Source organism: Salvia hispanica, chromosome 6, assembly GCF_029641045.1.
Source record: "Salvia hispanica isolate PSC_SH4W2 chromosome 6, Shi_PSC_v1, whole genome shotgun sequence".
In the NCBI taxonomy this organism is placed as follows: Eukaryota; Viridiplantae; Streptophyta; class Magnoliopsida; order Lamiales; family Lamiaceae; genus Salvia; species Salvia hispanica.
The window spans coordinates 42,980,269-43,000,595 of record NC_142697.1 but is presented as its reverse complement, the minus strand read 5'-3'; the positions used below and the strand labels follow the sequence as shown (position 1 = coordinate 43,000,595).

The 20,327-nt window shown below is 32.9% G+C and overlaps 3 protein-coding genes across 3 annotated transcripts; 1 reads left to right on the top strand and 2 right to left on the bottom strand.

Moving 5' to 3' along the window:
• Positions 1 to 2,276: 2,276 nt before the first annotated feature.
• LOC125203654 (uncharacterized) lies at positions 2,277 to 4,406 on the bottom strand. Its single transcript, XM_048102050.1, has 3 exons — positions 3,856 to 4,406; positions 3,620 to 3,746; positions 2,277 to 2,624 (listed from the first exon to the last, which is right to left on the bottom strand). The coding sequence occupies exons 1-3, from the start codon at positions 4,404 to 4,406 to the stop codon at positions 2,277 to 2,279; spliced, it is 1,026 nt and encodes a 341-aa protein (XP_047958007.1).
• Positions 4,407 to 7,977: 3,571 nt separating this feature from the next.
• On the top strand, positions 7,978 to 9,773 carry LOC125204177 (uncharacterized). The gene is made up of 3 exons (XM_048102749.2): positions 7,978 to 8,273; positions 9,134 to 9,207; positions 9,427 to 9,773. The coding sequence occupies exons 1-3, from the start codon at positions 8,082 to 8,084 to the stop codon at positions 9,503 to 9,505; spliced, it is 345 nt and encodes a 114-aa protein (XP_047958706.1). The 5' UTR covers positions 7,978 to 8,081; the 3' UTR covers positions 9,506 to 9,773.
• An 870-nt stretch (positions 9,774 to 10,643) lies between these two features.
• Positions 10,644 to 15,633, bottom strand: LOC125205115 (ATP-dependent RNA helicase-like protein DB10). The gene is made up of 9 exons (XM_048103932.2): positions 15,433 to 15,633; positions 14,644 to 14,966; positions 14,321 to 14,461; positions 13,745 to 13,813; positions 12,981 to 13,250; positions 12,358 to 12,708; positions 11,960 to 12,237; positions 11,211 to 11,573; positions 10,644 to 11,124 (listed from the first exon to the last, which is right to left on the bottom strand). Exons 2-9 carry the CDS (start codon positions 14,941 to 14,943, stop codon positions 10,890 to 10,892), a joined length of 2,007 nt encoding a protein of 668 aa, XP_047959889.1. The 5' UTR covers positions 14,944 to 14,966; positions 15,433 to 15,633; the 3' UTR covers positions 10,644 to 10,889.
• Between the last annotated feature and the right edge of the window lie 4,694 nt (positions 15,634 to 20,327).

Below are 20,327 nucleotides of genomic sequence, written 5' to 3'. Positions count from 1 at the left end.
ATTCGAGCTTTAATACAATTATTGATTCCATGACATTCATGATGCACGAAAAACATTATATGTATATTAAATTAAAATAATATTTTCTTTCCTTAAAAAGAGATTCCTCAAATTTTTTGAAGCCTCAATCTACTAGTTAGACTTGGATTTTTCTTTTGAAGCCTCAACCTATTATACCTAATCGTCAAAATCAAAACTATAATTTTCAAGGTTATACAAATAATAATGATGTTGTACTTTAATTTTGTACAAGATTTATACTGTGTAAAGATGTTAGTTGTATAAATCTATAGGTTCAATATATAATACTACTCCTATATTTGAGTTGTTTTTATTGTAGAGGGACAATCTATTCCATATCTTGGGGAAGGTTTGTGTTAAAATGACAACTCCTTTTAAAATGACACTGTAACACCACTTATATAACAATATTATAAACGCTACACAGCAATATCCAACATGTTAGATAACAATTTAAATTGCTATCTAACGTGTTGGATATTGCTGTTCAGAAAAATGCTGTTTAAAGACCAGCACATTGCTGCCCGTCTTTTTTGGGGTTTTTTTTTTTTTTTTTTTTGCCACGTGGCAGCTTATTATTCGTCCACGTGTACAAATGATTGGCTAGGAATGGTGGTATGGTGTTATTGTAAGGGGTGGTGGCACCCTAACATGCTCCTCTTGGGGCATGTTTTATTATATGATTAAAATTTAAATATTTAAAATGAAATTGCTTACTATATTTTGTGATGTCTTAGTATATACTTATGAGAGAACTGTAGCGGTGGACGAACATATGAATAGTAGTGGGCTCAAATGTTTAATAAAAGAAAGCCTGATAACTAGTAAATCAAATCCCTCACATATCTAATAAAAGAAGGCCTAAATCATTGCTAATTAATGAAAGCCCAAAGAAGAATGGATAATAGATGAAAGCCCAAAGCTAGGCTGATTTGGAATGTGTGTGACCTAGATTTGCTTTCAAATATCTGTCGGAGGCATTCTTAAAAAATTACTTTAATCATTACCGGAGAGTGTTATATTGCTAACTCAATGCTTAATTGCTAACTACAATTCAATAATAGCCATTAGATATTCAAATTAAAGGCCTAGATCATTAACCATAAAATGTCAATACGATCAACAAAAAATGTCAATAAGGCTATAGAATTAATTCCAATAAAAATCAATAGGGGTATTAATGTCAAGTTAGTTATAATTAACTTTTAAAAGAAATTTCAAAACTTTAAATTCATATAACATATATCAAATTAAAGATAATTTTATAATGATTCCAACGATATACTACATGCATATGTTCCGACGTCAAAATTTGAAAAATTTTTTTTAGAATTTTCGTATTTTTCGAAAGCATTGTGTTGATATTTTCTAAACACTATATTGACATTTTCAAAGCATTGTGTTGATATTTTCGAAACACTATATTGACATTTTCATCCAAAACCCTAATTTGACGGTTTTTTTTTAATTTTTTTCGATTTAATTAATAAAAACGCAAATTACACGTGGCAAATTGTAGACCACACGTTTTTTAAAATCATGTGGCCTTGAATTAGTTGTAGTTAGCAATTAAAAGACGAGTTAGCAATTGATCACTCCCCAACCATTACCAAAAAAAAAAAATTTACTTGAACATAAAAGTTTAAATTAACGTGGCATTAACATAAAAATTTTCCTTTATAATAATTTTCCTTTTCATGGTTAATTTTTTTTAAATATATTAAATTGAATGAAAAATAAAAATTAGCTATGTTTGTTTCAAGTGGTTTCGCCTTTTTTATTGTGCCCCTTACAAATATATTAAAATTATAGCCAATATACATTAATTAATTATGCCCATAAATCAAAGTTCAATCTGCTAATTTATTTTTCTTTCGAGGCCAATTTCTATTTATTTCTTATTCGTCTTCTTCTTCTTGTCGTTCATGATCAGCATAATAGTATAGTACATTTGCGTGCGCATTCGTGCGTAATAAGTAGTACTACTAGTTATTACACATATATACGCACACAAGCAATCCCACACAAATTATATTGTATGGATTCAAACCATGAGCTCAAAAGCATTAGTGTTTACAATCACAATATGTATATAAAATACAAATAGTGTCCAACAATTTATCATACGGTAAAATGATGAATGAAGCCACACTATACCATTCGAGCAAAATATAGACAGACTCTAAACCAATCAATCCATAAGTCACAACTTCTTCATTGAAGAAACCAAATTAAAAAAAAGGAAAATGAAAGCCTCAAATATAGCCACAAGAGAGCATCTCCATGAAGTCCATCTCCTTCTGGATATCAAACTGCGTGTGCAAAGAGAAGGTCTCTTCATCGACTGTGGGGGCCGAGGAGGGAGCCGGAGAGGGTGCCTTGGCCTCGTTGATGAGGCTCCTTATGTAGTTTTGGAGAGGAGTGGAGGCATTCTTGGAATTGGCTGTTGAGGAAAGCTGCCTCCTCTTCGTTGCATTCCAATGATTCTTTATCGTATTCTCACTCCTCCCGGGCAAGCTCCGTGCAATCTCTGCCCATCGATTGCCTAGCTTCCGATGGGCAGAGATCAGAATCTGGTCTTCTTCCTCTGACCACCGGTCTTTCTGCAACATATACGTATCTTGTCAAACATTTGAAAGAGAGAGAAGGGTGTTTTATGTCTTCCTATAGCTTTAATATTTGATATAAGTTGTGGTTTATGATTTAATTATATATGCATATAGTGAATTATTTAAGTGTGCAAATATTGTGCATTTTTGTGTGTTGTTATGTGCGTGTATCGTGCGGTTGAGAAATAAAATTTGAAATTGAAATGGAGAAATAGGAAAAAGGTTTTAGAAAAAAAAGAGATGAATCGAGACATCCATGCAAAGTTGGCAAAAATGAAATCAGGGACTTAGTTACTATATTGCCATTTTATACTATGTTACCAAAGAAGAAAATTCTTAAATTATGAGATTTTTAAGCTTAAAATGTTGGCAAGTATAGAAGTATATATGGTATGATTTTTTTATGCACGGTATACATGCAATGCATGTGTTTCCTAATAGTTATTACGCGTTAAGAGATATCTTGAAATTGAAATGCAAAAATTATCATATAGACAAATTATAACTCTTCTAGTAAATATCTAAAATAAAAATACTAATTAATTTGTTTGGCATATTTCACACATTTACTTATACTATATAATATATTAAACTATCAAAATATAAATTTATTTTTATATACATTATAAATATAAAATTTTAATTAAATTAATAATAATAATAATAATCTATAAATATAATTTATTATTAATAATATATAGCAAATTTTATTAAATATATATGTCATATGTGTATAAAAAGTAAAATGGTAAGCCGCAAAAATGTGCTTTTGAAATCGTTGAAATATCCTTAAACGTCAGTTTCAACTCCGATTTTAATATTTTTTTAAAGCATGCCTCGGGAACAGATTTTGTAAAGCAATTCTATCTCTCCTCATCCCTAAGTATCCTTGTATGTAATAAATAATAAAAACAAAATACTAAACAAAAAGGAATAAAAAAGCATAAAAGGAAGAAAATAATGCAAATATAGAAGCAAAGAAAAAAAACCTTAATATTTGGTTTCAAATGGTTGAGCCATCTCTCCCTACATTGCTTCCCAATTCTTCCCGGAAGCAATTGAGCAATTGAAGACCATTTTCTCTCACCAAACTTCTCTACTAATTCCACCAGCAGCCTACAAAAAATAAACATAAAAATTTATAAAAATAATAATTTTATGAAATAAGCACACAAGTGAAAAATCAAGAATATACCAAAAAATAAAAAATAAAAAAATAATTTACCCATCTTCTTCTGGATTCCATTGGCCTTTGATGATATCAGATTTTTTATCAACAACTCTTTTCCTTTTGTTTTGATTTTTCCCACCATTAACACCTCCTTTGAGATGAACTCCTTCATCATCTTCTCCTTCTGCAAAACTCCTTCCCTGCAAATTATATTCATTAAAATGCTGGCTTGTCTGAAACTGATGATGAGGATCTACTGCTGTCTGAATCGATTCGGAAGGCTCGAGAGATCGGAGAGAATGACAGCTATGCATGTAAGAATTCTGAGTGGGGAATTCTTGGTTGAATCTGAGGAAGGAATGAGCTTGAAACGGATCGAAGGGATCTTGAAAAGACGGGAAACAAATCGAGTTCAAAGATCCCTCGAATGGGAAGTAATCGAGAGTGTTGTTAGTGAAGAATCTGTTAGAGGAAGACGAGGACGAAGAGGAGGAAGCAGCAGCAGCAGCGGCGAAACCCTCTTCCATTTTTGGAATGCAGGGATTGGCTTCGAAGGTTTTTGAGTACATTGAAAAATTCTGTCGATTAATGGTGTCGAAATCCATTAGAAATGAAGAGAGTGAGAGAGAGAGAGAGAGAGAGGTGAGAATAGGGTTGGAGAGAAATGTGGAGTGTGATGAGGCTTTATTAGGGTATTAACGATGAGTTTCTATTTCTAAGAGATGAAAATTGTGCTATTTTTATAGCCCTTTCAGCTTGCAATTTTTTATGGTTAGGGAGTAGGGACACAATAAATTTTTTTTTCCTTCAATATGTATTCCTTCTAACTATATACATTAGTATTAATTTATACAAAACAAAAATTTATCAATATTACTACTTTTAAGTTAATCATTTTATTTCTCAAAATTTTCATTTTTTAATTTTTGTATAGTTAATTAGTACTTTAACTTTAATTAAAAAAATCCTACACCTAAAAAATCTGATACACGAATGATTTTTTTTTTCAAATGCGATTTAGATATGCCATTAAATTTATTGGAGCAATTTTTTTCTTTATTTTAATGTATACACTTTTTGTTACACTTAAAATATTTACAAATTCAAGCTATTGAGAAAATTTGAAAATATGGAATATGTGAAAAAAAATACGCATTAAAATGATTATATAAAAAGTGAAAATTAAAAAAAATGGCAAAATTGAATATTTTTCAAGGATCGGAGATGGCATAATTAATACTCCTATAATATTTGGTGTCTTTTTATGGATTTTGCTCGGAGTGATTTGACTGTGACCGGGCAATATTATATTCTGTTATTTTATGAGTAATGTAGAGATAATAGTAAAAATCGTAATTAAAGATATTTTCTTTGTATATGTTCAAGTATGGTGGATGGAATGGCGATTATATTACTAAAGGAATATAAATTTAAATACTCTATATATGATACTGTATAATAGTGAGATGTGATGAATATTGATATTTTTTATATACATTACATGTTTTTTCAAAATGATTTAACTAATGTATATATGATATCTTTTGTCCCTATAGATATACTAATGAGATAGTAATTGTGAGACTGGTATTAAAGGCTTCTTTCTTTCATAAGTTATTGTATAAATTTTTAATGTGATGGATGGAATGATTTTTCTATGACTATTTCATAAATTTAAATAAAAAAAACAATAATGCATTACATTTCATTGAATTATATGTATTTACTTTTTAATTTTGCTTTTTCTTCCATAGATTGGAAGTTTGAGTCTGTTAGTGTGCGAGTGATTTTTTTGAGCTCTAATTTGTAATTGATGGGTTGTTAAATTATGTTTATGTCTAATTAACATAATTAATCGCCATTTAAGTTGGGAAAACTTAAATTGAGCTGACTCTTCAAATGAGCATTAACAATAGTAATAATTCTTAAATTGAGCTATTGACTCTTCAAATGATGGCATTAATAATAGCAATAATTGACCTATGGGCACTAATTAAAATCTGAACTTTCTTCTTTGACCCTTTTCTCCTAGGAATTTTGTCCTAGTATTGATCTAATCACATTATATATCTTTCTTTAATTGGAAAACTGTTGAAATTGTTCTTGCTTTTGGCTATTTTTAGTAGACAATGGTGGTTTCAAGTGTGTTTTAATAACATCATTAACAGTATAACATAAAATTGCTGAAAATTGCATGTTAAAAAACGCCATATAATTTTGTGATGGAAGTGGACTAATTACAATTTGTTTCGTGCCTCATTAGTGCTGAGATTTATGATTCCCTAAATTGTTAATTATATTGAAAGATTAAAAAGAGTCATAATTTTTCTATCTTTCATTTGTACGGGCAATAATTACAATAATATCTCAACATCTAATAAGTCAATATTTGTCGAATAGTTACAAATATTCGGTCTTATCTACACTCATCTCTAATGAATTACTCTAGCATATTACCTATATATTCTCAAGTCAGACTATGTTAACAGCTACAACTCTACAGTGATTCATGATAACTTGACGAATGAAGCGATCTTCGTATGTAGCAACACGTCTTTCAAATTTCCGTCTAGCAACCACTAAAACATTTCTCAAGATTTGTAGGTTAATATTTTTGGTTAATTCAATAAAAAAAACTATGTCCAAATAGAAGAGTTATAGGTTAATATCACAAATTAATACTATATGTCTTCACTTTTATGATTAAGTCCATATATTACAAGGGAAAAAACTGAATGAATTTTCTTAAACAAAAAAGAAATTAAGTGTGTAGGCATCCCAGAAGGTAAAGATAAGAAAAGACCTCTAATTAGTAATTATGATGATTAATACTCCGTAAAGAATGTACCCAGCCAGACTCGACGAACACCCAACTCAGATTCAACTCATTATTTTTGTAGGTACGAAATGTCATCAAGACTATCTACTATTATTAAGAACAATTACCAATTTTTACCATACTTTAATAATAAGAGCTGCCATTTTCATTTGGATAACCGTAATTTTTATGTTTCATAAAAGATATGTACTCCGTATAAGATTGTACATTTGTACTAGGAAGTCTTACATTATACTCCTTCCGTTCCATAGTAGTGAAATCATTTTGCCATTTTGGTACGTTACATAGTAGTGGAGTCATTTTTATTTTTAGTAAAAGTCAAACACATTTATTCTCACTTACTCCCTCCGTCCCAAAGAAGATGACCCCTTTCTTGGGCGGCCGGGATTTTATGCAAATTTATTTTATGTGTTGAGAGAAGAGAGTAAAGTAAGAGAGCAAAAATAAAGAGTAAAGGTTAAAATTGGTCCTGAACATATGGTCATTTTATCTTTTCGGTCCTAAACATTATCTTTTGGATTTTTTGGTCCTGAACATATGAGAATTTGATCATTTTGGTCCTCTGTTAACTTTTCCGTTAAAAACTAACGGTCAACGGATTTAAATCCAATTTTGACCAAATTTAAGTTTTAATTATGTTTTTTAAATCCTTAATTAAAAACCCTAACTATTATTAAAAATATTCTTTTAAATCTTTTTAAATCCTTAATTATAAATCTTTTTAAAAGAGTATTTTTAATAATAGTTAGGGTTTTTAATTAAAAATTTAAAAAACAGAATTAAAACTTAAATTTGGTCAAAATCGGATTTAAAACCGTTGACCGTTAGTTTTTAACGGAAAAGATAACAGAGGACCAAAATGATCAAATTCTCATAAGTTTAGGACCAAAAAATCCAAAAGATAATGTTTAGGACCAAAAAGGTAAAATGACAATATGTTCAGGACCAATTTTGACCGTTACTCAAGAATAAAATAGAGATAAATGTGTTTCCATTTTAAGTAACGAGTCATCTTAATTGGGACAAACTAAAAAGGAAAGTGGGTCATCTTCAATGGAACCGAGGGAGTACTTTACTCTCTCTTTATTCTCTCTTCATCTCTTTTACTTTTTTCATTTTATACTTTATTCTTCATTTACTTAACTCATTTATCATAATTTTTTTTTAATCTCTAACAAAAAAAAAAAAATGCTTCCAGCTATGGAACGGGAAACGGAGGAGTAGTAGTTGATACAAAATAAAAAATCCCAAAAACATCTGGGCCCATTTATAACTAAACCCAATCAGCCAATTAAAATATGGCCCAATACTATATTTGTTTGTAGGGTTAGACAGGCTCCTCTCCATTCACAAAATCACCACTTGTTCAACAAAATTCGATTGAAACCTACTTCTCCCTGATGATCCGAGTGAGTTTCTAGACGCTGATACGTCCATTTCGATGCTAAGATACGGCTTCCGGCGTCTGGCCCACTCATTGGCTCAACCTGCGCCGTTGGCCACTGCCATCAACCACCATTTCACTATCACATTGCCGCCGCTTGTTTTACCGGAAAATCATGGCGAAAATAATTTTATCGATTCGCCCTTTTCCGGCGGAGCTATGGAGCTGATGGCGGTCCCAAAGAGGAAGGTCAATTTTACTTTTTATTGCTCAATTTTTTATATTTCAAATTAGCTACAAAGTTTTACTTTAGAGGATACATGCTTGCTTACGGAGAAATGAATTTATTGAAATTTGCATAATCAATGTTACAATCTGTTCGTGATATGCTTGAGTGAAGACAGTTCTTGTTTGGTGAAAAATGTTATGAATGTGTTAAGTTTTGCTAGCTTTCATTTGTTTTCATTCCTAATCTTGTTTATGGTCGGATTTGGATCAGCAAAATGCAAAGTTTTCTTAGGTGCATTATCAATTGAGTTGTGATTTTATCCTGATTGTTGGGCATCAGCTGTAGCATCAATGTAAAAATTTCATTTCTGGCTGTACATGTCTCTAATGTGAACCTGAAACACTCTCTATATGTTCATCAATTTCAGGCTTTAACTATTGTACTAAAAGTTTGATGGAACTTTTGAAGAATGAGTTGTTAAGCATTTGATTGGAAGTTTGTATTGGGAGTGACATTAAAAACTAGTACTACTATGTATTTTCCCTAAATCTCTCCTTATGTCGTGAGTCTTGGGGCTATCGTTGCAGCCGTTTACAGTTCACATTCTTATGCCCTGGTTCTGGTCTTGTAGTGGGGAATTGAGTACTTAATTTATATACGTATCTCTTGGTCCGTTTCCTCTCATTTTCTTTTGCTAGCCCTCCCGGCTGAATGCAAACCCACGGCTTCATCTTTGGTACCTTTGTGCCTCAAAGCATAGATTGTAAATTTAAAGTCTTTTTCCCCTTTGGCCTCTATGATTGCATATTATGTCATTTACAACCCTCAACAATGATTTGCTTTGCATGCTAAGTAATCGAACATGAAATTCTTCCTCCAGGTTTCTCCACACAGGAGAGGTATTAGAAATGGACCAAAGGCTTTGAAACCTGTCCCAGTAATAATCAAGTGCAAGTAAGTTGGTTCTTTCCATCAGTGTGTCTCTCTCTACTTTTGTACAAGTTTCTTCTTGTGGAACTGAACTTCCGCTAAGCTCAATTAAGAATAGTGGCAATGGGTTTCCCATTGTTTTTTAGAGAATGACTAAATTGTCAGACCAATAACATTTATCTGGAGATTCGATTATCCTCTGTATTGCTTCTTCGTAGTGATTGAATGTTAAAATCTTTGCAGGGTGTGCGGCCGTGTCAAGCTACCGCACTTCTTCTGCTGCAGCGGGATCAAGCCAAATCCTGAAGAAAACAACGATTAGAACTGCCTTTTGTGTTCTTGATCTGCTGCACAAATTGAAGTTTATGTGAGGAAATTTGATCTGCTGAGCACGTCGTCTCTTAGATTTGTCTGTGATCATTTTTATCAGATTATGTACTCTTCTTTGCTACTTCTTTTAGTAGACATTTTGCAGTTTTTGATCAGGATGAGGTTCTCTGCTCAGTGCTGAATAATGCTTATGTTAGGGTTATGTTAAATTTTGGGCGCTGTGTTCTGATTTATAAAGTTATATAATCTTGCTGCTGATAGATATTGGAAATTTATTGTATTTCATTTATTTTGGTTTTAACTATCCTATACCGTTTGTGCTATAAACTATTTTACCAAATGGTACGCGTGAAATTAATTACTGTGTTTTGTATAGATCGAAAGTATCATAAATAAACATAGTTACAAGTTCTCAAGTTCTCAACGGTACAAACTCCAGTAAAAATTACACTGTTAAACTAATTAAATTTCATCATTGTTAAACTTATTAAATTTCATCATCTGATCATCGTTGGAACGTATGCAAATAAGATCTCATTAGATACCCTATGAAATTACCTTTTGGTATATTTTTTTTAAAAAAAATTATTTAAAATTGAGAGAGTTTAGTAAATTTAAAATTTTATGTTTTTGAGGAGAAAAAAAATGATTAGCTTTAACTAGCATATATAAGAATTTTATTTAATAATTTTTTTAATTTAAAATGTTATCCACTTTGTCATTATTAGCTAAAATTTAATAGCTAAAATTTAATCTAATAGTTAAAATTTAATCTTAATTTATAATAATTAATTAGTTAGCCATTAATTACCACCTAGACCTCCAATTAGTAATTATAATGATTTATTCTCCGCAATTAATATATGAACCGCACACCAACGAGCACGAGCTCACCGTGATCCGTGGTTGGACCAAGGCCAGATTCAACCGAACACCAAACTAAGATTCAACTCATTATTTTTGTAGATACGAAATGTCATCAAGCCTATCTAATTTATTAAGAAGAATGACCATTTTTTTACTATACTTTAATAATAAGAGCTGCCATTTTCATTTAGATAAATGTAATTTGTAAGCAGAATAACAAAAGACTTCTAAGAAATATGTTACTTTTACAACTAAACGAGAGCTGTCGGATAAGAATATATTGGAATAGAATTGCAGTCTAAAAATATTAATATTATCAGTACACAACACAAATTGTGGCAAAATTGGCCAACCCTAAACGTTCTCTTTACTGGACATTTCAAAGGGAGAAAGTGTATTGCATTAATTACTAATAAATCAGATTAGATCACTCTCCATCGCCACACCACCTACAAACACTATATAGCAAACTGATCCTCGAATTTGGAGATTTTAAGGTTTTCTTATAATTACTTGTAATCCTTGTTACCATAAGAAGAGGGCCGACTGCTCTTGGATGGAAATCTCTCCATGCTACGACTGCGGCTTCGAGGCTTTTCCCCCCATCCTGAAATCCTTCTGGGGCTTCTGCTACGACTTCTGCCTCTACTCTTTGGAGCAGTGACCGTGTTCTCATGGAAGCTCCTCTGATGGAAGCTTCCAGTGCCATTTGTATCGTATCCGTTAGAGAATCCATTGACATGTCTGCAAGTATAAACGGACCATCTTAGACTAGAGAAATAAAGACCCATGCATCGCTGCATAATAATAGGGAAGGAAAGATCATTCACCTATCACGGCCACCGGCCCTATCCTGGGATGATGGCATTCCCCAACCACCTCTTCCCCCATCCCGTCCACTTTGAGAAGAACCGAAACGACCACCGCCACGACCTCCATCACGCCCACCAGGGCCTGAGCCCCACTGACGTCTTGTTCTCCCCATTCCACCACCACGTGAGGCCATGTCACGGAGTTCGCTGGGCACACGCTGACTAGCACCTTCCAAGAGTTTGATAAGCTCTGAAGCATGTTTCGCATCCTGCTCACAGAAGAAAGTGTATGCCACACCAGTGGCACCAGCCCGGCCAGTTCTGCCGATTCTGTGAACATAGTCCTCAACTCCTGTAGGGAAGTCATAGTTCAAAACCACCCTGAGAGAGACAACACAAACATATGAGACAAATCACAATAGCTAACAGATAATGTAAAACTAAATTGTCAATTATTGCAAAAGAAATCGTTGCATTGTTCCCATAATATATAGAGCAATAGCATAGATGCTAGAACGGTTATACACCACAGAGTGTGGAGTGTAGAAAATCAAAGCTGCTGCAGCTAATGATGACATGGCCATATTCTAGTCATCATATCATAAGATTAATTGATCAACAAGAGTGATAGAAAGAGGATAATGTCCGGACTGCACAAAGAAACTCCTAAAAATAGAATTTGGTAAGCATCTTAAGGTATGCCTAACCCAAAGCAGAGGAGAATCGTGCCTGTTTTATAAAATCTAAAATCAATTTCAGATGCCAACCTTATATCCTTAATGTCCAGACCACGGGCAGCAACGTCAGTGGCCACAAGCACAGGGGATCTTCCAGTGCGAAACTGATTCAGCACATAATCCCTCTCGCCCTGAGATTTATCTCCATGAATAGCAGCGGCTCCGAATTGCCGGGTCAGAGTACCTGCTAGCTGGTCACACATTTTCTTTGTAGAGCAGAAAATTATTATCTTTGAACCAGGTTCTTGAGATCTCAATATCTGTTCCAGGCGCCTGCGTTTGTCCATTGGAGACAGAACTTCAACATGCTGTGAAAAAGGATGAAACTCTACATTAATTGATAGATGTCAAAACAAGTATTGGTATGTATTTCCTGTTTTCATATGAAATGGTATTGAAGAAAACCAGGTGATGATTCTTTTATGTACCTGAGTAATTGCCTTGTTAGCAACGAGCTCATCAACATTTCCAATGTTAACCTGTACAGGACTAACTAGCAAATCAGAAGCAATTCTGCGAACCTCCTTAGGCCACGTTGCTGTGTACATCAGGGTTTGTCTACGAACAGGGACCTCCTTCACAATCTTTCTAATCTGAGGTTCAAAACCCATGTCCAGCATCCTGTCTGCTTCATCCAACACCAAATATGAGACCTGCTGGAGGCTTATCCTCCTCATCTCCAGAATGTCATTCAATCGACCAGGAGTTGCCACGACCACATCAACACCTCTGTCTATGTCTCTCAATTGCGGGCCCTTGGGTGCACCTCCATATAAACACTTCAAGAGACAGATCAAAATTGAATTCAGAAAGAAGCTAAAAGAGATATAAAGTCAAAAGACTCAAAACCTTTGATTGTTGAAGGGCAGCAATTTAGAACCAACATCAAATATCAAAAGAATAATCAAATTGGCTTTCAGGAAAGGAAAAGCAATTCACAAACACCATTTAAGTCAATCATCTCTCTCAAGGTTAACCAGAAAAGAGGGTGATAAGAAACTTCTTATGGAACATGAAGATTGCTATAAGAAAGGCATTGCTAAAACTATACCGTGCACGATATATTGGATGACCTTCCAAACTTAACAGCTTCATCTTGTATCTGAGTAGCCAACTCCCTTGTTGGAGACAACACCAAAACCGTCGGACCTAATCTTGGGTTATTACGCCTTTGTTTCAGATGAATAAATCCAGGAATCAGATAGCCCAAGGTTTTCCCAGAGCCTGTCTTGGCAATCGCTACTATATCACGACCTTTTATAGCAATGGGCCAAGACTGTGCCTGAATTGGAGTAGGAGCAGAAAAACCAGCATGTTGCACCTGTAATAGAAAGAAAACAACCACAGCCTCTTAAGCTTATGTGATGCTTCAAAATTTCAGACGGGGCTTCTTTTGTACTAAGCAAGTGGTGAAGAAAATAAGAAGCATCATCCTCCCAAGAGTCGGGCACTGCTTGCAGAAGCAAGCAATTAGGAGGACACCTCTTCTTCTATTCGGACCAAGGGGCAGACAGAATGGCTGCCCATAGAAGTCCCAGCCAAGCTTGGATGATTCGGAAAGCCCCTCACATAGATTGGTCCATCAATAAGGGTGCTCCAAATACATGCAAGCCCAGGGAGGCACAGCGTACGACATTTGGCTCCTCCTGGAGCAAATATCGCACCTGAGACAAAAGTACAACCGGGAAAGGTTCTTAATCTCCAAAATGAGCCTCCAGTAGTACTTCAATGTTGCAGAAAGTTAATTCACGCAAAATTTTTACTAGAAAATATCTTTAACACTGTCAGATTCAACATATAAATTTAATCTCATACCTCCCTAAGAATCTCTGAAGCAAATCCAGTGGCTTCAAATGAGGTGAATGGTGGAGGAACATTGTCACCCTATCCAAATTTAGAGAAGAATCCAGTTAAAATTTACAATGGATTAATATAGAAACTAAAAGATCAGATACACATAAAAGAACATAAAGGAAAACAAATATGTAAAAAAACAAGTAATCGAAACATGCCACAACAGAGGCAACAAATTTTGAACAATATTTAAAAATATTAAGACTAGAGTAGAGTAATTTTATTGGTTAAAGGAACCCAACTCAATGACTCATTCTCATTTTAACAGCACAGAAGACTGGAAGAAGATGGAGCACAACAATGGTCATTGAGCACACTAAAAAAAGTTTAAGCACACTGAAAAAAAGTTTAAAACAAGTTTACCATGACTCATCATATTCTATCCACTTTAGTTTTCTACAAAATTGAATGTTTAACTTTAGCAGACAGACAAGGAGTTAACTACATATTGGTGCTATTTTTATATAGAATTTGGACAAAATAACTGATGCGGACAAAGAAATAGGAATCGACTGCACAAGTTAAATAGATACTCACGGTCACAGAAATTTCATGGCGACGTCGGTAGGCTTCAGCAGACACCATGCTTTCTGCACCATTGGAAGCAAGAGGTCCATATCCAACAGAGGGTTTTACCTCTACATCAATCTGTGAATAATCTGATCTGTTTCTGACATCCTAGTACAAAGTAGTGAAAAAAACCAAGTGAGTACATCTAGTGACTTGGTTTACTTATCATGGACATAGCTAAGATGCCAAATCCAATAAACCCAGAGAAGGACCACTTGAGGTCGCAGTAAATACATCCATATGAATTAAGAAGCTTAATATATACTCTATAAAAGCACCACTTGGGTCACCTGATAAGCTACAGGTACAGAAGGCTTTGTTGTTCCATTGCTAGCTTTGGAGTATCTGTCATCATTATCATTCGCAGTATATCGTCCCTGGGGGGACTTTTGAACCGATGAGCTCAAAGATTTATGAGCTGGCGTATAGCTTGTGTGACCGGGGACAACAGGTTTCTCGTATTGGGTTATATTGGTCTCTGGATTCCAATAGTAAACATATCCAGTCTTATCATCAACCAAACCCTTCCATGGTTTTGGGAGCGCAGGGTCCTCAGGTGCATAACTGATACCAGCTGCAGCTGCTGCCATATCAAAGCTTCCCTATTGAGTATCTGGAACAAAGATAGCAAAGAGGAGCAAGAGAAATCAGAAATGCAAAGGAAAACAAGTTCACCAGACTCCCGTTAGCTTTTAGTCAGTAACCAATATCAAACCAGAACTGCAACTGCGTTAGCTGAATAAAATTGCAAGTGACAACCAAGATAAAAGTCCATACTATGCCTAATACTGGAGAGAAGTATCTCAAGCCATACATGATTTGGAAACTGAAACTAGGGCAAATGTCTCAAACTTATACTAAAACATGAAACAATTTCTAAATATATGGAGTATTTTAGTAAAGCATAATTCAGCCACAAAATTATGATAGGAAACCCTAATCAAATTACTAGGACAATACGAGCAAAATAACACGAAATTCCCAACCACCGCACCTAGATCTATTAAGTAAACGCAAATTCGCAGCTGAAATAATCCATATTAAGCAGCTAAAATTAGGTCAAGGATAGAGAAGGTTACCGCGCGAATATTTTCAGAATAACGAAACAGAACAGCTCTTCTGCTCCACACGCGACTCCCTCGCTCTCTCTCTATATATATATATCTATGTATCTCTTCCCTCTCAGTTGTTCACAAATAGGTGAACGTGGGTTAGAGAGAGAAAGTGAGAGATCTACGCTTCAAATAAACCAGAAGCGTAGGCGAGCGAAGGGAGGGGAAAGAGATGAGAAAGATTACTTATATATGGGGAATAAAAGGTTTAGGTACTACGGCGTATGCGTATTAATTTGTATTTTTGACTTTTCAAAATTATAATTCAAATTAATAATCATTTTACTTTAATTATTTGTCTTCTTTGTTCTTTTTCTCTAGTAGGGGTGGGAATATGGGTATCCGTGGATACCCGACCCGAAAAAATCAGGTATCCAAACCCGAAAATCATCAAAATGTCTATCCAAAACCCGCCCCGATATATTTTCGGGTACTCCAATACCCGTCCCGGGTATCCATATCCGACGTATCGGGTATCCAAATACCCGACTCTTTACATGTGTTAATAATTAATAAAAAAAATAAATTTTATATATTAATAGAAATATAGAAATATCTAAATTGACTAATATATTTAATGTTTCATTTATTTTGTAGTATAAAACTAAAAAAAATGGATCACTTTTATTTTAAAGTATAAGATTATATTTAATGCAAATTGGCTAAACCTAATTTAAAATATGCTTTAAATAATAAATTGGATATTCGGGTAATACCCGATACCCATTCGGATTATCCAATACCCGATTTATCTTATATTTCAATACTCAATCCCATAAAATTGGATATTGGGTATCCAAATCCGGCGGATATCGGGTCGAGTACGGGTAAATCCAATACCCGATATCCGTATTCCTACCCCTACTAGTAAGTGACTAGTCATAAATAAAATAAAATAAACTATTTATTTTTTAACACAAAAAGATTGTAAATGCACTTCTCTTTTATTCCACATCATTCATGCGATGTTGAATGAATTAAATTATTCTCAATTTTTTAGAACCCAATTTTATTTTTTAAGCTCCACATACATTGTTTATGGCATTATTTTTATTTTATTCACCAGGAGCCCAGAATTGAAGTAATTGTTGACCCAAATCACACATTTGGGCCATAATTGCTAATCAGCCCAAATAACTAATTGGGTAATTAAATTCGCCTGTTGGTATACTTTTGGTTGGATTTAGATGAAACATTATGCCAACAGAAAACTAATTATCATTCAATAATGCTTATAAGTGTTGATCTAGCCCAATATGTTAAGCTGTTTCAGATACATGGCCACTATTTTACTCACTATAAGCCTTTTAATAAATAAAATAAATAATTAAATAAATAGACAAACAAAAATACGATCTTTTTCTCGTCGTCTCCAAATAAAAATAACAAAGCCTTTGAAAAACTAGTCCTCTTGTAAATTAATTCATTAAGATGTTTGGGATAGAAAAAACTGTTGTGAAATTTCTGGTGTTTGGGTTTTTTAGGCTGTGGAATAGTGTTAAACTTTACGTTTTTCAATTAATTTAATTTGATGGCTATAGGGACAATATAATATTCTTATTAATATTCTAAATAAAATACTGAATAAAATTATGGCTATATGGAGATTGGAGAATTATCTTCAGAATATAGAGATAAATGGGCTAAAAATAATGGAATAAAAAGCCCAATGAGTTGATATGTCGGGCCTTTCGTGGTTTGGCCATTGATAATTTCGGAATTTGATGATTCATCGAGTTATTCAAGCTTAATGAACTAAAATATACTAGGAGTACTTTATACATTAGTGGTGTAATCAATTGTTAATTTAATCTCTTAATTGTTAACTACAACTCATTTAAGTCTATAGGATTTCTAGAGATCTAGTGGTCTATAAATTGTCATGTGTAATTTTTTTTTATTAGTTAAATTTAAATAGATAAGAAGAATGACCAAATTTAGGATTTTGGATAAAATGTCAATATAGTAGGAGTATATAAAAAATATCAACGTGATTCCTTGAATATGTCAACACGATTTGCAATGACAATGTATATACATTATATTGACATATTTTGATACATACATTTACATTTAAGTGTTACGTAAAAATTACGAAAATTAAAAAAAAAATTCAAATTTTGACATCGGAACATATGCAAGTGAGATCTCGTTAGAATCCTTAAAAATTATTTTTAATTTGACATATTTTGTGTAAAAGATAATATAAACTGAGATAGCTATAATCATTTAAAGTTTTGGGATATTTTTTAAAGTTGGTTATAACTAACTTTTTGTTACTTGACATTAATACTTCTAATCGAAATTTTTTATGCCTCGTATTGATATTCGTGGATGAATGATCTTGTACCTTGATTTAATGATCTAATGTCTATCATTTATTTGCAGTTAACAATTTAAGAAGGAGTTAGCAATATAACATACCTCATAAATTCTACTCCCTCCGTCCCCGATTAAGAGTCACATTTTCCCATTTCGGTCCGTCCCCAATTAAGAGTCACACTTCATTTTTACCATAAATGTAAGTAGGTCCCACATTCCACTAACCCACTTCACTCACATTTTATTATAAAATCAATATAAAAAAAAAAGTCTCACATTTCACTAACTTTTTCAACCAACTTTTATTTACATTTCTTAAAATTCGTGCCCGGTCAAAGTGTGACTCTTAATCGGGGAAGGAGGGAGTATTTAACACTAATATACTCCGTATATCCTTAAATTATTCTATAAAAAAATGGTAATCCCAAAAGCCACTGCATGATTTCTGGACGATGAAATAACTAATAACGGTCATCGTCATAGAAATCAAAGAAAACGACAGCCGCACAATTTTTAACCGTAATTTTCACATCTCACATGAAGAATAAGAAACTGCTGTTGTCTTGCAATTTTTTTTTATGGATTGGTTTCTCTCTTTCACACTTTGATAGTCAACAGCAGCACCACCAAGTCAAGTGCCGTATTTACTGGCTTTTTTCCCCGTCCATGTTAGTAGAAAGTTTCAAATAATAAAAAAATTAGAGTGAGTTGAATATTTTTCTTAATTTTAGATAGTCTATTTTATAAAAATAATGCTTATAGATATGGAATTTTAATTTTAATTATTCATGTTAAATATATATTAATATTAAAATCTAAATAAAAACTTGTATATTGGGAGTAATATACATAGAAACCGGACTGCTTAAACTTAGCATAAAGTAAACTCAACTCGGTTCAGATCATTGGAAAGAAATTCGAAAAGGTAATTAAGGAATAATTATTTGACTTTCACCCTTTTTTAAGGCGAAAATTGTTCTCCATTTAGAATTTAAATTTCTGTCATGTGGAAATTTTGGGGGACTAATGTAAATTGTTTAATTTCTAATTAATTTTAGAAGGGCGTAATAAATATAGAGGGTGCATTCCAAAAAATAAAAATCATAGCACACCTAAAACTCCATTCTCATACACTACGTGACCAGTGGCGGATCCAGAAATTTCATATTGAGTGTGCGATAAAAAATTTCACCGACATAAAGATTTAAAATTCAATTTATTCTCTTCTATTATTTTCATTATTTATTTTCTAGTGACTCGTTTTGTTGTGCATAAAAATATATTGTTGTTTTATTTTACTTAAAAAATTTCATTAATTAAGATAGAATATAATATAGCGCATGAAGATAGAATATAGTGCAATTAATGAAGATAAAATAGCAAAAACTGCACCTGCAAGAATTCAATCCCGGCTGGATGCTGCGAAAATTGAGCAGATTACCACTAGGCTATTTACATATTTTGGGAGTACTGTCGTCCCCCTTTGTTATGAATTGGATCTGCCAGTGCACGTTACAAGTATACAAATGCAGTTCTTAACAAGTTATGGAAGACAATATAACTAAATGGTTATACATTTCATTTTCTAACAATAGTTTATAATTAACATGCTAAACAATATACATTCATGCATGGAATCCTCTCAAGTCTTATCAACGGAAAATGTTGGAAAAATATAATTATGAAAATCCAGCATCATGTGCAACAATCATCTCAAACCTTTGATCATTGTCAAGCATTGCTGGCGGATCAAATTATTTGTATTCAACAACAATAAAACAAATAATATTTGCACGATATTGGAATTTTACTTCTTGATTAAAAAACTCATCATTATTCTCTATGTGTCATGCCTATAAGTGTGGTGCATCCATGTGTCCATTAATCAAACACATGAAAAACAAATTCCAGCACTTAGTTTTGTTAATTAATTTATAACTTGATCATAGTAATAATTATTGCTTTTGTGATTGCAATCCTATATAAGTCGATAGTTAATGTTATCTTAAATTTTAAGTAATTGATAAATAAAAAATATATCAGGCAAGTGAGGCAAAATTTTACCTGTTTACCACATCTCGTCATGCTGGATGGAAATTTTTTATTGATTTAATTAATCATCTCATCGTTGTGATTTACTCCATATTTAAAAACTCCATTCCCCAAGCAAAAGAAATAAAAAATAAAATATAACAATAATAATAACAAATAAATAAATAAATTTCAGTTTTCGAAGCAAACTACAATCATATATCGTGGCGTTGAATAAATAATCAATTGATCATCATCATTTTCTTGCAATCATAAGGTAGATATATTTAGTGATTTTTTTATTGTCTAAACAATTTTCTACTAGTAGTATTGCTAAAAATTGAAAGTTCTTCGATTGGAATCTCTTGTTGGAATGGTGCAGCGGTGTTCACGCAAAATTTTTAAAAAAAGTCTACTTCTTGTCGTAATTAATAAACTCTCTTAGTCTTTCCATCCTAAATTCCTAATAATACATTCTAGATTAATGAGTCTATTTTTAATAACAAACC

What these genes read in the sequence shown, in the direction of transcription:
- LOC125204177 (XM_048102749.2), top strand. Translation starts at nt 8,082, where the DNA reads ATGCTAAGATACGGCTTCCGGCGTCTGGCCCACTCATTGGCTCAACCT. An exon ending in TGGCGGTCCCAAAGAGGAAG is followed by an intron (nt 8,274 to 9,133) that starts GTCAATTTTACT and finishes TTCTTCCTCCAG; the next exon opens with GTTTCTCCACACAGGAGAGG. An exon ending in CCAGTAATAATCAAGTGCAA is followed by an intron (nt 9,208 to 9,426) that starts GTAAGTTGGTTC and finishes AAATCTTTGCAG; the next exon opens with GGTGTGCGGCCGTGTCAAGC.
- LOC125203654 (XM_048102050.1), bottom strand. Translation starts at nt 4,406, where the DNA reads ATGGATTTCGACACCATTAATCGACAGAATTTTTCAATGTACTCAAAA. An exon ending in TGGAATCCAGAAGAAGATGG is followed by an intron (nt 3,747 to 3,855) that starts GTAAATTATTTT and finishes TATTTTTTGTAG; the next exon opens with GCTGCTGGTGGAATTAGTAG. An exon ending in ATTTGAAACCAAATATTAAG is followed by an intron (nt 2,625 to 3,619) that starts GTTTTTTTTCTT and finishes TATATGTTGCAG; the next exon opens with AAAGACCGGTGGTCAGAGGA.
- LOC125205115 (XM_048103932.2), bottom strand. Translation starts at nt 14,943, where the DNA reads ATGGCAGCAGCTGCAGCTGGTATCAGTTATGCACCTGAGGACCCTGCG. An exon ending in CTTCAGAGATTCTTAGGGAG is followed by an intron (nt 13,251 to 13,744) that starts GTATGAGATTAA and finishes TTTCTATTACAG; the next exon opens with GTGCAACATGCTGGTTTTTC. An exon ending in CTAACAAGGCAATTACTCAG is followed by an intron (nt 12,238 to 12,357) that starts GTACATAAAAGA and finishes CCTTTTTCACAG; the next exon opens with CATGTTGAAGTTCTGTCTCC.